This window comes from Kogia breviceps, chromosome 4, assembly GCF_026419965.1.
Source record: "Kogia breviceps isolate mKogBre1 chromosome 4, mKogBre1 haplotype 1, whole genome shotgun sequence".
NCBI classification, from domain to species: domain Eukaryota; kingdom Metazoa; phylum Chordata; class Mammalia; order Artiodactyla; family Physeteridae; genus Kogia; species Kogia breviceps.
In genome coordinates, this window is record NC_081313.1 from 143777463 (window position 1) to 143794120 (window position 16658).

At 43.4% G+C, this 16658-nt stretch overlaps 1 protein-coding gene across 1 annotated transcript in view; it reads left to right on the forward strand.

Moving 5' to 3' along the window:
* Positions 1–16658, forward strand: part of PDE6A (phosphodiesterase 6A) — a 64316-nt gene that overhangs the window by 17964 nt on the left and 29694 nt on the right. The window contains exons 5-7 of the mRNA XM_059062233.2: positions 2239–2313; positions 7419–7483; positions 14557–14623. Coding sequence (XP_058918216.1) covers positions 2239–2313; positions 7419–7483; positions 14557–14623 — 207 coding nt within the window. The remainder of the gene's footprint in view (positions 1–2238; positions 2314–7418; positions 7484–14556; positions 14624–16658) is intronic.

Genomic DNA, 16658 nt, shown 5'->3' on the forward strand with positions numbered 1-16658 from the left:
TCCTGACTTAGTCATCCCCAATAGATGGATCAATCTAGCAATGAGAAGTGGGCTGGGCTGCCTATAATCACTCTAAGAACCTATGCTTCTCCACCTCCCCCCACCCCACCCCACCCCAGGTAGCTAAGCTCTTACCTGAAGTATTGACATTATGAAAAAAGTCAATTAAGTTCACTGAATTGAACACTTAAACTGGGTGAATCATATGATATATGAATTATATCTCAAAAAAGCTGTTTAGAAATAAAAGAGAGAGAGAGATTGAGACAGAGGAAGGCAAGCATAAACATGTCCCACATTCCACCCAACCCTTTGTTGACAACATCTGTTTCTCCTTGGGACAATCTTCAGAATCATTCAGAGTTTGACCTTGAGAGTCACGTTTTACGTCATTATTAAATGTGTTTTAATAATGATCTTCTTCTGGTCACCTCTAACATTTGTGTTCTTCTTTTATTACTGTTTTGGTTCTTACCCCATCTACCTTACTAAAGTTATTTGAGGGCTTAATTCTCTCCTCCATGACATAGCAGATTTCTCCAGGGCATAAACTGTGCCTTGTCCATCTCTATCTAGCAGCAAGCATGTTGTGGAGCTTAGGTAAGTCCCCAGTTCACATTTTCACCCTGAATTGAGTTGCTTCCTGTTGTTGGTAGTCAAGAGAAGAGCCCATCTGGGCAGAAGGGTGAGGATGTGAAATCTGAATTTCATGTGGAGTCCCTTCTGCTTGCCCTCTGGATGATATTAGAACAAACCACCATGACAAACATGTCAAACAAGAGAGAGAGGTCAAGAAGCATCCTGCCCACAATAACCCAGAGCTAGTGGATCACGGTCCCTAAATACCAGCAGATGAATGAACAGAGAGGCACTGGAGGACAGAGGTCTCCTCCTCCAGGCCCAGATTTGGCCCAACACAAGCTGTGCAGCTGCGTGTGCGGTAGGAAAACCAGTGGAGAAGTAGGAAGGGAGCGCCTGCATGGCTTCCCAGTTTCTTCTCCTGGGGCTGTGTGACCACGCAGAGCCTTTGCCAACCCTTTTCTCTCCTCTCTGTGCCCCTGTCTTTGCCAGTTGTCTTACAGGTGTCATCCTTTCCTGTTGGAGCCCAGATATGGGTCTATCCATCCATATTTGGCACCATTGTTTGTCCTTTCTTTCTTATCTGGAAAAAAATTTTTTTCCCTATTACAAAAGCCATAAATTTTATTAGGGAATAATTGTTAAATAAAGTATAATCTCATTCCAATCCCCCAGAGAAAACCAGTTGTTAATGCTTTGTTGTGAATTCTTTGACAGCATTTTCTACATAAACACTAGGGTCACATGATTTATCTATTTTTGTCACCTCACATTTTTTGCTCATCAGTGTATCATGGACATCTTTTTAATCAATACCTACACAACTGTAACATCATTGTTACTAGACATACCATAATTGATTTAATAAGTCCCCTCCTATTGGACACTTAAACGTTTTTTCTGATTTTTCACTGCTATAAATGATACTGCAAGAAACATTGTTCCAGCTAAACGTTTGCTCACATGCTTAGCATGTATTAATACTTAAGGTAAATTTCTTAGCCATAGAGTCCCCATTTTCCCTCTCATGTCCCACAGCACAGAGAGTATGAGGGTGCTCCAACCTAACTCCCATTTCTTTGTTATTGATTAGATAGATCCAGTTCTTTTTTTTTTTTTAATTTTTATTTATTTTTTGGCTGCGTTAGGTCTTTGTTGCTGTGCGCAGGCTTTCTCTAGTTGCAGCGAGTGGGGGCTACTCTTCGCTGCAGTGTGTGGGCTTCTCATCGCAGTGGCTTCTCTTGTTGTGGAGCATGGGCTCTAGGTGCATGGGCTTCAGTAGTTATGGCTTGCAGGCTCTAGAGCGCAGACTCAGTAGTTGTGGTGCAGGGGCTTAGTTGCTCCGCGGCATGTGGGATCTTCCCAGACCAGGGATCGAACCCATGTCCCCTGCATTGGCAGGCGGATTTTTAACCACTGCACCACCAGGGAAGTCCCTAGACAGGTCCAGTTCTGATGATATTGATATATCTCAAAGCACAGACATGACTGACATTCTCCAACTCTAGTGAATCTTGTAGCCCTTCAACCTTTGGTTTCACTGAGCTCTGCCCATCTTCCAGATTTCACTGATAGATGACTCATACAGGTAGTCTTCTTTTCTTAATCTTTTTCTGATCTACTCTCAAGACACATAATTATTGTTTTTCTCATTCCTAGGAATTTTTTGACGTGTGGCCAGTCCTGATGGGTGAGGCTCCACCGTACTCTGGTCCCAGGACTCCAGATGGAAGGGTAGGTCTCTCTCTAGCCTGTCCGATATGATCAAATGTTTAATGAAATGCAAATGAGTAAGGAACTGTAGGCCCTGCTGAAGTTTCTTTACCACTTAGATATTTATCTTCTCTGGGTTGGGTTGTCTCCCTTGAAACTATGATAATTCCTCACAATTGCTCAAGCCCTGTAATTTGCAAGGCATTTAATATCTCACTGGAGTTTCACAATAACCTGGTGGGACTGACAAAGGAGGAATAAATATTCTCATTCCATAGTTGAGGAAAGAACTCCAGAAAGATCAAGCAACCTCCTTAAGGATCCACCCAGCAGGAAAACTGTAGACAATTAAAGCTGCAAATAATCTTAAAATCTAACCTAAAATGTACATATTGATAGCCAGAAGGTCAATTCCAGCCAATAGATAAATATGTTTGGCTACATAAGTTTTTTTAGTTTTTCTCTGTTTTTACTTTAAAGCAGTTTTGAATTGGCAGCTTAGCACTTAAAAATCAAGGTATTTCTGATAAACATCCAGATTCTCAGTTTCTTTTCAAAAGGTGGCAGATCAGTCAAAACTGGACCCACAGTCCTGCAGGGTAAATTTGATTGGAGCTGAGTAGCAGCCACCTCCTTGCAATGTGTGGCCTGAACTCTCTAGTTTGCACGGTCCCTCTTGTACACCCCTGGCCTCCTCCTCTCATTTATGTTTCTATCAGGTCTCTCTTGGCACTTCAGTTTGTGACCTCTGGTTTCCTACTATTGCTACATTTTAAAGATGAGGCATAAACACTTTAGGGAAGCTGAAATGAAATGTGTGGGGATGTAAAGATGCAGCAGGGTAAACAGACCTGGCACTCGAATGGCCTATAGAACCTGTAGAATGACAGAATGACTTTAGCTGAGGCCACATATAATAGGTAAGCAGCAGAGTCGTGTCCTGAATTGAGTTTTAGTCCAGCATTCGTCCCACAAAGCCTTCCAGCCTGTCTGAAATGGTATGTCAATTTCTTCTAGGAGGCCTGATTCCCCCCAGGCAACACTAACCCTACCCAAAATAAAGATAAAGGACAGCGTGTGTATGTGTCTGTGTCCCTCTGTGTGTGTGTGTGAGACAGACTTTATTTAATCTTAATTCAAACTCTAGGGATTTAGAATTAACACCCTGGCCTGTGAGCTTCATATACACACCAGAAAAGATTTCAAACTTGGAATCTAAACTGTCTGTTCTGCTTTACCCAAAATGACCTTTATAACCTGCCTCTATCCAGTTTCAAACTATTGTTTTGCCCACACAATTTCATGATTTCATTTGGGAAGACTGAGTCTTCAAGGCTTACATCATGTGCTGCTGTCAGAAAACTATTTGGGGACATTTTTCCTTTTTACGTACAGCTGTTTGTGTTGGCATAGTTGAGATGTTACTACTGAGCTTTTCATCTAATTCACATATGAGCTGGACTTGTTCCTAAAATTTAGAATTCTAGGGACTATATAGAATAGAGATCACCATAGCTTTCAGATACCACCAACTTCAATTAATTTGTTTCCCAGACTGCTTTAATATTCAGCTCTCTGAGCTGAGCCCTGAGGTCAGAGGTCATCTCCAATTCCAGGACAGCCAGAGAAATATCAGCCTCTATCTAACTTAGCCTTTTGCCTTCTAACATCACTCTCACACTTTATCTGCCACATTCACATTAAAAATACAATCTTCATCTGGATTTTGACCAATTAACCTCCCCAAATCTTGGTTCTGAAGTTCCCCCAAAGCAACTACACCTCACTTCATCTCCTCTTAAAAATAAAGCGTTGTGTGTGGTTTTTAATTATGAAAAAGGCTAAGTAGACTTCATGGGGAAAAAAAATAGCACCTCTTTTAAAACTGGTATATTTCCATGCATGATGATTTGGTTCTGGCTGTATGTGGCTCTTTCAAAGACCCTGTGTTACAGCGTCAGCTGCTTAGGTGCAAGGTGACAAAGGCACTCATTGATGGCTTGGTTTTGACTTTCCAAAGGCTGGTGAATTCCTACATGAATGTGGCCTTGAAAGCAACTTGGCTGAGCTACAGTGTGTGGGAAAAGTTCTATTTACCTAAAGCACACTGAACTTTTTGTTGCTTTCTGTGAAAGCAAAACTGATTCTCCTGTGGGTTTAAAAGAAAAAGAGTCCATTTCTCACCTTTCTAAAGGAATCTCATGGAGACCCCTGGGTAGGGCAGTTTACCAGGCCCAGGGAGCCAGCAGCTTCCCTGGGAGAGCAGTGAACAGCCCAGGCCCAAGGACAGATGGCCCTGAAGCAAGAAGGCCATCTCCCCCTCCCAGAAGGAAACAGCTCTACCAAAGTCCCAGCAGATAATGTGGCCACCTTTGATTTCTAGAACCGCCCATACGATATGACCTCACTGTTTTAAAATGTTCTTACCGCAATGTATCTATATTTATTGAAAAAGTAATACATGAGCATAGAGAACAGCTCACACCATACAAAAGAGCACAGCACAGAAATCCAGTTTGCCCTGAGGCAGCCACTGTGCCACTGTGAGCGGTCTACCTTTCCCAAATGTCCATGGACATTCCTGGGTGTGTGTATGTGTATATATATGTGTGTGTGTGTGTGTGTGTGTGTGTGTGTGTGTGTGTATACACACACACACACATTCCACCACCACCACCCTTGACAAGTGTGATGATTCTATTTTGTAACTTACTCTTACCACTTGCGTATATTTTGGCATCTTTCCCTATCAGCACAGATACAGCTAGTCGCTCTGGAGACATGCGAAGTATCCACTATGGGCAGGCACTCAGTTTGCTTAACCATCTCCAAGTGATAGATATCAGCTATCTCCAGACTTTTTAAAGCAGTCTGGTTGAGAGCCCTAGATGGGGAAAACAGTGCTGTTACCTACATTTGGGAATATAACTATAGGATTTATTAGCATATGTAGAATTACTGGGTCAAACAATATGTGCATTTTAACCTATGAGAGAGTATCTATCTATGCTAACTCTCCAACCATAGTCTTAGAATCATAGCTGGAAGGGGCTTTAGGGATTCCCTTATTCAATTTTTTAAATTCCTGGATTATCTTTAGAACCCAAGGCTCCCACAGTGGCTGCCTGGGCCAGGGGTGAATGGAGGCAGAGGAGGACAGGACAGGGAGTGAGGGAAAACCAGGAGAGATGCAGGATCTCCATGTACCCAACTCTGCTTCCATTAAGGCGGCATTACTTTCCTCTGCTTTATAGGATTAGGGCCCATGCTGTTAGAGGAAAGGGTTCTGCTGCTTGACACCAACAACAAACAAACACCACCGGTTTTACAGCTGGGGAAACTGAGGCCCAGAAAGAACACATAGTGGATGGGCTTCCCTGGTGGCGCAGTGGTTGAGAATCCACCTGCCGATGCAGGAGACACGGGTTCGTGCCCTGGTCCGGGAAGATCCCACATGTCACGGAGCAACTAAGCCCGTGAGCCATGGCCGCTAGGCCTGCGCGTCTGGAGCCTGTGCTCCGCAACGGGAGAGGCCACAACAGTGAGAGGCCCGCATACCGCAAAAAAAAAAAAAAAAAAAAAAAAAAGAACACATAGTGGAACCAAGACCAGAGCCTGAGTCTTTGCACTCTAGATCTATTCCTAACTCCATTTCATCATGCTGTGGGGTTCACCTGGTCTTCCCTTGGATGCTTCCTACTGCAGGGAGCTCATACCTACCCTGGAGCAGCCGATGCCATGGGAGCCGCTCTAGAAGGGGTTCAATCACTGTAGCTGCTTCCAATGCTGGGCATTGAGGAGCAGAGCCTCTCTCTCCCTCGTGAGCCTGAAGAAGGTCACGAATGCCCGTCAACTAGACACCCTTGACTAGATGAGGAATTTTCCTTTGTGGAGGTTCTGAGTCAGGAGGCCTGGATGGTGCCCAGGTATCAACATTTAAATCTCTAGGGCAATATTTCTCAAAATAACCTGTAGTAGAGGAACAATTTTTTTTATTTCCTATTTATTTTGGACTGATACTTTTCAAGATATGATAAAAGTCTATTATGCAAAAAATAAAAATTTTAAAAGACATCCATAACTTGTCTTTTTAAAATTATCAGTTTCAACAGACCTAACCTAACTCAGTCAAATTGCTGTAAAAGTTTCTAAACACTGACTGTCAATTTCTGTTTTTATCTCATCATGGAATAGTAACAAATAGTTTGCAGACTGGTACCAGTCCAGGGACCACACTTTGAGTAGCCCCCATTCTAGGTGAGGGTGCTACAGAGAGGAAATCACTATTTTGAGCTATTAACCTTAAGTGACAGCAGAAAGAGCTCTGAGCACAAGAGTCAGGGGCCAAGGTTCTGGTCCTGGCTTACTGTCTTACTATAAATGAGTCCTTTCCTCTCTCTGGGTCTCAGTTCTCCTATTTGTAAAATGATTATTACTAACCTGCCCATCATGTTTCAATAAGGTAATGGATTTTTCCCTGGAGAGCTAAGGAAAAGAAACCACCTGCCAGTATCCAACCCCATGTTAGGAAGTCATGTAATTGAACAGATCTAATTTAAGAGAATAGGGGTTTTAATGGTGTAAGGAGGTGGGAGGGATGGAAGAGGTGAATGTGAGTTGGAAGGCATGAGGGATGATTGGGAAGGCAAGTCTGGAAGGGCTGACGCAGCAAAGAGCAGCTGAGTGGAGGAGTGAAGGAAAAAGGGGGCCGTGACCATGGAGCTGACCCCACATGGAAGATGGCTGGGTTGACGATGATGATAAATGGGACAGAAGCCTCCTTCCACCTCCCTCTCTCACTAGACTCCACCAGCAATCTTTCTCTCTTTTTCCTTATACTGAATCCCCAGATTCCCTTGGAACACTTCTTATGTCTCTTCCCAGCCTCAGACCCCAGCCCCTGCCTGGCCACTGTGAGCTGGTTCCAAGGAGGAGCACACTGAACCCTGAGAGTCAGCTGAGGACAGTGAGCTCCAGGGGCACTGCGGCACGCCCTTAGAAGGTCAGGCTGGTGCTTCTGGAAAACCACAGGGCACAGGCTAAAGAACAAAGCCTTTCTCAAGGACACACTCCTGCTGAAGTACTGTCTCAGACTCTGAAGAACTTTCTCTATCTCTTTTGCCTAGGAAATCAACTTTTACAAGGTCATTGACTACATCCTGCATGGCAAAGAAGACATCAAAGTCATCCCGTAAGTCTCTTCTCAGAACATGTAGAATTGCAGGCACATTATCAGTGTCCATAAGATACTCATTCCAAGATCAACACTAACCAAACCCAGGAAGGCCACACACTCTGTTCGAGGCAGGGAGAGCAGTAAGGAGGCAGTGCGGAAGGGTGGAAAGACCATGCAGTTTGGAAAATGAGGCTGGATTCTGACTCAGCTGCTGTGAGTTCAAGTCCCAAGTCCAGTGTCAATAAGTGGCCCGGGGACTTCCCTGGTGGTGCAGTGGTTAGGAATCTGCCTGCCAGTACAGGGGACATGTGTTTGAGCCCTGGTCTGGGAAGATCCCACATGCCACGGAGCAACTAAGCCCATCCGCCACAACTACTGAGCCTGTGCCCTAGAGCCCACAAGTCACAACTATTGAGCCCATGTGCCACAACTACTGAAGCCTGCATGCCTAGAGCCCATGCTCCACAACAAGAGAAGCCACCACAATGAGAAGCCCACGCACCACAATGAAGAGTAGCCCCTACTCATAGCAACTACAGAAAGCCTGAGCACAGCAACGAAGACCCAATGCAGCATAAATAAATAAATAAATAAATTTATTTTTTTAAAAAAATAAGTGGCCAGTATGGGCCACTCTATAGAATGAGGCCATGGTGTCTGATCACGGCTTTTCAATTATTTCCTATGGAGGCACTTCTGGGGCCTAATGCAGAGGGTGAGGCAGGAAGTTGGCAAAGAAAGTGACTCAGCCCCCAAGGAAAGCTTATTCTCTCTCTCTCTCTCTCTCTTTTTTTTTTAAATATTTTTTTATTTATTTAGGCTGCCACAGGTCTTAGTTGTGGCACACAGGATCTTTAGTTGCGGCATTCGAACTCTTAGTTGCAGCATGCATGTGGAATCTAGTTCCCTGACCAGGGATCGAAACCGGGGCCCCTGCATTGGGAGCACATAGTCTTACCCACTGGACCACCAAGGAAGTCCCGGAAAGCTTATTCTCTAATGTCTTCTTATATGACCTAGGAGAATAATGAAAAGGCAAGAACTCCCAGAGGGTGAGGCCTCCAACCTATCTGCAGGTGGTGGAGGCTCAAAGGCCATTTTAAGATTTCAACAGTCAAGAACGTTTTTAGTATCAGCTTGTACTTTTTGATCAGTAGAGCACTCTCCAAAACTTAGCTGCCTTGTTACCTATGTGAATCCTCTGTGGGTACCAAGAGCCACCCCACAGTTCTGTCTGAGGCTTGGCTCTCTTTCCCAACTGAACTGCAGACTCCGTGAGGCTGTGATCACCCTCTGTGGGAGAGCCTCACCTTTGGTCTCTTTTCTGGTCCAAATGAAGGGATGTATAGCAGGTCACCTTAATCCTTAAATAGTGGTTGTGAGAGGCCACAACTGCTGCCAAACAATTTTGATAATCCTGTCACTCAGATCACTCAGTTCTCTGGTTTATCTTTTACTGGTTGCGGATGACAGACTGCTTCAGGTTTCTGAGTTTCTAGGTTCTCTCTCATCAGTCCTGTTTGCATGAAGACTGAGTCTTTCCTAAACTCGTCTCTTTCTTTTTCTTTTTTTTCCTTATCAACTGCATACTCTGCCACCATTCTGTTTTCTAACCACTTCTCTAGAGGTGCCAGTTTATCAAACTCATTGTCTGCATTCTGAGTTATCCCAGATCTCAGTTCTCCCCAATGTCTCACCACTCCTCATCAAGTATCACACCCTTCTAGCCTCTGATAACATCCACCTTGCTGCCTTCTACAGTGTGGCTGTATCCACATTGAATTTAATATAAATTCTTAGAAGTGACTTAAAGAGATTATACTATGATGCAGCACGGAAACAAAAAGTGCCTTTGAATGGCACAAAAAGCCAGGAAAAAGGTATGAAATATGATAAAAATCTATACCTAAATCTAAAAGAGCTCTGTTGATATTCATAAAGTAATAATTATAAGTTCAAAAAGCACTGTATTACAGATTAATTGGCAGAATATTATCTTTCTCAGTTGCATATAAGAAACGGTTCTTAGGAATTCCCTGGCCATCCAGTGGTTACGACTCCACACTTCCACTGTAGGGGGCATGGGTTCCATCCCTGGTAGGGGAGCTCAGATCCCGCAGGCCACATAGCACGGCCAAAAAAAAAAGGAAGAAAAAAAAAAACAGTTCTTATAAGAACTGTTGAGTTCTGAGATATACATAAAGAAATACCATATATCCTATTTACAAGAGAGCTATCTAAAAGATAAGAATACGAGAGAATGAAAGTAAAAGAATGAACAAAAGATATGCCTTGCAAATGATAATCCAAAGAAAACTGATGTAACTATGTGAATATCAGATGAAAATAGGTCTCAAGATGCATTAGTAGAGGGACTTCCCTGGTGGTGCAGTGGTTAGGAATCCGCCTGCTAGTACAGGGGACACAGGTTCGAGCCCTGGTCCAAGAAGATCCCATTTGCCACAGAGCAACTAAGCCCGTGCACCACAACTACTGAGCCTGTGCTCTAGAGCCTGCGAGCCACAACTACTGAGCCCACATGCCTAGAACCCATGCTCTGCAACAAGAGAAGCCACCGCAGTGAGAAGCCTGTACACTGCAAGGAAAAGTAACCCTTGCTCACCGCAACTAGAGAAAGCCCGTGCGCAAAAACAAAGACCCAGTGCAGCCAAAAATAAATAAATAAATTTTAAAAATAAAGAAAGAAGATTTTTGTTATTAGTGAAAATAACATATTTATAAACAACTAGCATATTTTCATTGTGACCAGAGGACACCTCTGTATGATTTCAATCGTTTGAAATGTATTGAGGTTTGTTTTATGGCCCATTATATCACCTGTTATTGTAAATGCACGGGTATTCTTGAAAAGACCGAGTGTTCCGCAGTTTGGGGGTGAGGTACCATGTTCTATATATATCCATTAGATTAAGTTTGTTAATTACCTTATTCCAATATTCTCTATTCTGTTTGTTTTAGTCTGCTCTATCAATGAGCAAACATGAATTTATCTATATATTCTTATATTTCTGCCAGTTTTTGCTTTTTTTTTTTTGAGGCTTCGTTATTAAGCCTATACACATTTGTAAATTCTTCCTGGAATTGAATTGATCTCTTTATCATTAAGAAGTGACTATATCTTTACTAATGCACTTTTTAAAAAAATTAATTTTATTTATTTATTTATTTTTGGCTGCACTGGGTCTTCGTTGCTGCGCGCTGGCTTTCTCTAGTTGCGGTGAGCAGGGGCTACTTTTCCTTGCAGTGTGTGGGCTTCTCATTGCGGTGGCTTCTCTTGTTGAGGAGCACGGGCTCTAGGCACACGGGCTTCAGTAGTTGTGGCACGTGGGCTCAGTAGTTGTGGCACGTGGGCTCTAGAGCACAGGTTCAGTGGTTGTGGCACACAGGCTTAGTTGCTCCGCGACATATGGGATCTTCTTCCACCAGGGCTTGAACCCATGTCTCCTGCATTGGCAGGTGGATTCTTAACCACTGTACCACCAGGGAAGGCCCCAGAAAAATCTTCTTATGTTTGGAAACTAGAAACTATTTTTCTGAAAAAAATAAAAAGGAATACACTTCCATATAATCCATGGGTAAAAGAAGAAATTAAAGGAAATTATGACATATTCTGAAAGAATGAAAATATTACATATCAAAACCAATGTGATGCAGTAAAATCATGCTTAAGGTGAAATTTACAGTCTTAAATATTCATATGAGATAAGAATACAATATAAAGTAACAAACTCTGTACCCACTTGTATCAGTAGGGGTCCCAGCAAATAATAGGCATCACATTCAAATTAAGGTAATTCAAGGAGGCTTTACTTATAAAGGGATGAATTATAGAGGTGTGGGTGGAATGAAGGAAACTAAAAGAGAATATGCTAGTAGTGAGGTTGTTGTAAGCATTCCTGGGCCCAAAGGAAATTTCTAGAACCTGGAAGGAGAAAGTATCATGTAGAGCAGGGCATCTTGAGAGAAGTGTTGCCTTTCAGTCAAGAGACACAGCAAACCCAGAGCAACCCTGCCAGGGGGTACCCAGGGAAATAAATAGCCTGACCTAACTGTTCTACCTGCCTCTAGTTTTGGCCAGGTCTCCTCACTGGGCTAAATTCAATCAGAAGCTGGAAGGCCAGGCACCCTACTGATGGAGTCCACACAGATTGGCCTCCTGGGACAGGGAGGAGCAGGTTGGAGAGTGGATCTGGAGGGGCAGACAGAAGCTATCCAACACATCATCTCAAGAAACTAACAGCAAACAAGCAGATAAATAAACCCTCCCCAAAAGAATAAAGATAAGCCCAGAAATTAGTGAAATATTAACAGAATAATGAACAAATGCCAAAAGCTGGTTTCTTGGACAGATTAACAAAATTGATGAATTTCTGGCAAGTCTGAGCAAGAAAAATAGAAAATCAAATGAGCTGTATCAGGAAAGAAAAGGGGGATAACCACAATGACACAGAAATTAACAAGATAGTAAGAGGATATTATGCCAAAAATATTTTAAATCTAGATGAAAGAGGCAAATTCCTGCAAAATTAAAACCTACTAAATATAAATCACAAAGAAATAGACCACCACAATAGTCTTATAACAATAAAATACATTAAAACCTTCCCACAAAGACATTCCAGGCCCAGATGCCTTCAGGGGTGAGTTCTACTAAATATTTAAGGAAGAAATAATGCAATTCTCATACAAATTATCCAAGACACTAGAAAAAGAAGTGGCTAGCATAAACTTGACGCCAAAACTCAACAAAGACTGTATGAAAATTCAGACCAAGCTCACTTGTGAACATAGATACAAATATGCCAAATAAAATTTTAGCAAATAATAACTAAAAAGGATTATATATCATGACCCAATTGGGTATATTCCAGGAATGCAGGGCTAACATTAGAAAAATGAATACATACAATCTGTCACATTAAGAGAAACATGACAATTATCTCGATAGAGGAGAACTTTCTTAATCTTCTAAAAGTAATTTTTCTTTTAACGTCTGAAAATACTAAGTATTGACAGCGACGTGGAGTAAAGGAAGCTCTAATATACTGCTTATGGGAGTATAAATTGGCATGATCACTTTAGAAAACAGTTTGGTCTTAACTAGTAAAGTTGAAGACATGCACATCTTATGACCCAGTATTTCTACTCCTAGAACTAGCGCATGGAATTGAATGCACATATACGCCAGAGTGTTGGAAGCAGCAGTGCTCATATTAGCCTCGCACTGAGGGAAATGTCCATCAACAGTTGAATGCATAAATTATGTGCAACCTTACCAGGGAAAATGGTTGAAGTCAATCAAACAAATGAATTCCAGCAACATGAAAAAGAAGTCCAATGAAATAATGTATACACATTGATTCTACCTAAAACAGGTGAAACAGGCTACAGGAAAACAGGCCACAGAAAAGCAAGAATCATAACACTGGGACAGTGGTTACCTTTGGGGTTTGGGAGAAGGTTGCGAGTGGCGGGGGGTCAGGTCAGGGATTTCCAAGGTACCGACAAGGTTGTTCTTTCTTGTTTTTGTTTTTGTTTTTGTTTTTGTTTGTGGTACGTGGGCCTCTCGTGTTGTGGCCTCTCCCATTGCGGAGCACAGGCTCTGTAGGCGCAAGCTCAGCGGCCATGGCTCACGGGCCCAGCCGCTCCGCGGCACATGGGATTTTCCCAGGCCAGGGCACGAACCCATTTCCCCTGCATCGGCAGGCAGACTCTCAACCACTGCGCCACCAGGGAAGCCCTCTTGTTTTTTTAAAAAAATAAATTTATTTATTTATTTTTGGCTGTGTTGGGTCTTTGTTGCTGCACACGGGCTTTTCTCTAGTTGCGGCGAGCAGGGGCTACTCTTCCTTGCTGTGCGTGGGCTTCTCATTGTGGTGGCTTCTCTTGTTGCGGAGCACGGGCTCTAGGTACGCGGGCTTCAGTAGTTGCAGCACACAGACTCAGTAGTTGTGGCACACGGGCTCAGTTGTGGCTCACAGGCCCTAGAGTGCCGGCTCAGTAGTTGTGGCACATGGGCTTAGTTGCTCCGCAGCATGTGGGATCTTCCCGGACCAGGGCTCGAACCTGTGCCCCCTGCATTGGCAGGTGGATTCTTAACCACCGCGCCACCAGGGAAGTGCCAGGTATAGTTTCATAGGTGTTCACTTTCAAACAACTGATGAAGTTTTTAATGCATTTTTCCATGTGTGTATATATTGTTCGCAATAAACAATAAAAATAATACCCAAAATTGTGATATTGATGTGTGGGATAAATAAGTATGTAAAGCACCTAGCTTAGTGCTTGGTATGTGGTAGGAGCTCATCCTAGATGGGTTTCCCTCACTCTACATGATATTAAGCTAACTCTCTGTATGTAAGTACTAATGGAGGGAAATGATGGCATCTGTTTTTGCTCAGCAGCCAATAACAATCTGTTAGATGAATTTTGTCTCTTTTCTTAGGGAGTCAAACTCAGTGTGAAATTAATAAAACTGATTTATCACTTTTTTCTCAGTGTCTACATTTGGACATTAAGATGCTTAGCCAAGATTTGGGGCGTGGTCTGGTATAGTAAGTGGGTGCTTGGAGCCACCAGAGAGAAGAGGGAGGGTAAGATCCAGTTTCAAGTTTTTAGTCCAACTTTCCCTACATCAGATGTTACCACTGGGGGCTTCCCTGGTGGCGCAGTGGTTGCGAATCCGCCTGCCAATACAGGGGACATGGGTTCGAGCCCTGGTCTGAGAAGATCCCACATGCCGCAGAGCAGCTGGGCCTGTGCACCACTACTACTGAGTCTGCACTCTGGAGCCCATGAGCCACAACTACTGAAGCCCACATGCCACAACTACTGAAGCCTGCGTGCCTAGAGCCTGTGCTCCACAGCAGGAGAAGCCCTTGCACCGCAGCGGGAAGTGGCCCCTGCTCTCCGCAACTGGGGAAAGCCCGTGCACAGTGACAAAGACCCAACGCAGCCAATAAATAAATAAATGAATGAATAAATAAATAAATAAATAAGTAAAATCTATTTTTAAAGAAAGAAAAAAAATTTTTAAAAAAAGTTACCATTGTCTTTGGCCTTTACAGGAATCCACCTCCGGACCATTGGGCTTTAGTGAGCGGTCTTCCCACTTATGTTGCCCAAAATGGCCTGGTAAGTAATACAACTTTGAAGGGGGAGAGTTTTGAATCAGATGGAAAGGTGAAGGGATTTCAGATCAAGAGAGTTGGAAAAACGATGGGAAGTGTGTATCTCTAAAAGCCTGGTTCTCCCATTTCTCAATTCACTCAACGGTTGGTCCAAGGGGATGCGCAGAGAATTGACATTTGAAGAAATATGAAATACACAGAAAAAGAATCCTCAGATGGAAAGGTGCACAGTCTCAGTGACAACTAAAGATACTTATGCAAACATCAGGGAGAAAGTCACAAGTGGCGGGTCCACCAGGCTCACCTCAGAACAAGTCCCAGCCTCTCATTCCAGAGACTTATTTGCCACTCCCAACCCCCTGCCCCACCACATTTCCAGCCACACAGCAGAGCTCAAATGCTCTATCTCCCCCCATGCCCTACCTGCTTGGGGTACAGGGTAGAGTGAGAGTATCTCCTACCCTAGGGAGAAGGGTCATAGCTGCACATCACCTCAATATTTGAGCCTGCTTATCTCTGTATCCTTCCCCAGGCACACACACTACACAGTGGTGTTCATGTATCAGGGTGTTTATTTATTGGGCATTTTCTATGTGCCAGGTGCTGTGGTTAGCTCTGGGGATACAATGATAGATGAATCAAATAGTTTCTGTTCTGAAGCTCATCATCAAATGGGAGATATCTTTATGAACAGATACTTAGACTATAATGTGATAAGGCCAGATAGAGATGTACATGGTATATTCTAGGAACACAAAGTAGGAAGCATCTAAACCAGCTTTACTTGCCAGAGTGTTTTGGTCTGAGTTTTAAAATAAATAGGGGTTAGGCAGGTGGGGCAGGAAAGGGGATTGCATGTGGAGGAAACAACATGGGCAAACAACAAGGGCTTGGAGGTTTGAAGTGACATAGAGTGTGCAGTTCCATGTTGCTGGAGAATTAGGTTTGAGACAGGAAGATGGCAAGAGATGAGGCTTGAGAGGGAGGGAGGGGCCAGATCACAGTAGCCTTGGACACCAGGTCAAGAGGGTGGGACTTTAATCTACTGGCTATAGGTTTTTAAGCAAGAGGTTGGCACAATGAATTTTCATTTTAGAAAGAAAACTCTGAACACTCTCTAGAAAATAGATCTGAAGGGACTAAGACTGGAAGCAGAGCGAAAAGTGTGTCCTTACAAACAAGAAATGAAGAACATCTCAACAAAGGCAAAGGCAGTAAAGAACACTAACTCTCTTCATTGCTAACAGCCATGGAGTGCTTATGATGAGCCAGGCAGTGAATACATTTGCTCATTTAATACTCATGACTCAGACAGAGATGAGGTGGAGAGAGGGAGATCAGGGCTCAGATCTAACACTGAAAGGGCTTCGTGATTGGTTGTGAGCAGAGAGGGAGGGAGAGAAGAACCAAAGCCAATTTCAGGCTTCTAGACTGGACAGATAATGCTGCCACCAGGTTTGGATGTAAGATGCTGAGATCAGTTTCAGACAAGGTGTGACAGACTTTTTTTCAGAAGCAAGTGTCCAGCAAGCAGCTAAAGAGATGACTCTGATGCTGTGGAGCAAGAGGAGGGATGAAGATAGAGATTTGTGTCAGCAAAAGGTAGAGATCTGTACTGACTACACTACAGACAATATGATAGTATATCTGGTCCTTGACTACTCTGCTCCTAGGAGCAGATGGTACTTGAAACCATGAATGTGGATGAAGTTACCAGGGAGAGTGAGGGAGACTCAGGGTAGAATACTGGAGGATGCCAGCATTTAAAGATTGGGTGGAAGAAGAAGAGTGTGTGAAGGAGAATCAGAAGAAGGGTTCAGAGGTGTCTGGAGGCCCGGGAGAGGGTAGTGTCATGGAAACCAAAGAAGTAGAAAGTTTCAACAAAGAGAGAGAATAACAAATGCAGCAAAAGTGATCCAGTGAGATAAGAACCAAAAACTCCCATTGGGTTTGGCAGTTAGGAGGTCATGGGTGGCCCTGATGAGAGCAGGCTTGGTGGCAAGGTGGAGGCAGAAACCAGCGGGTGGTCTGCTGAGGTG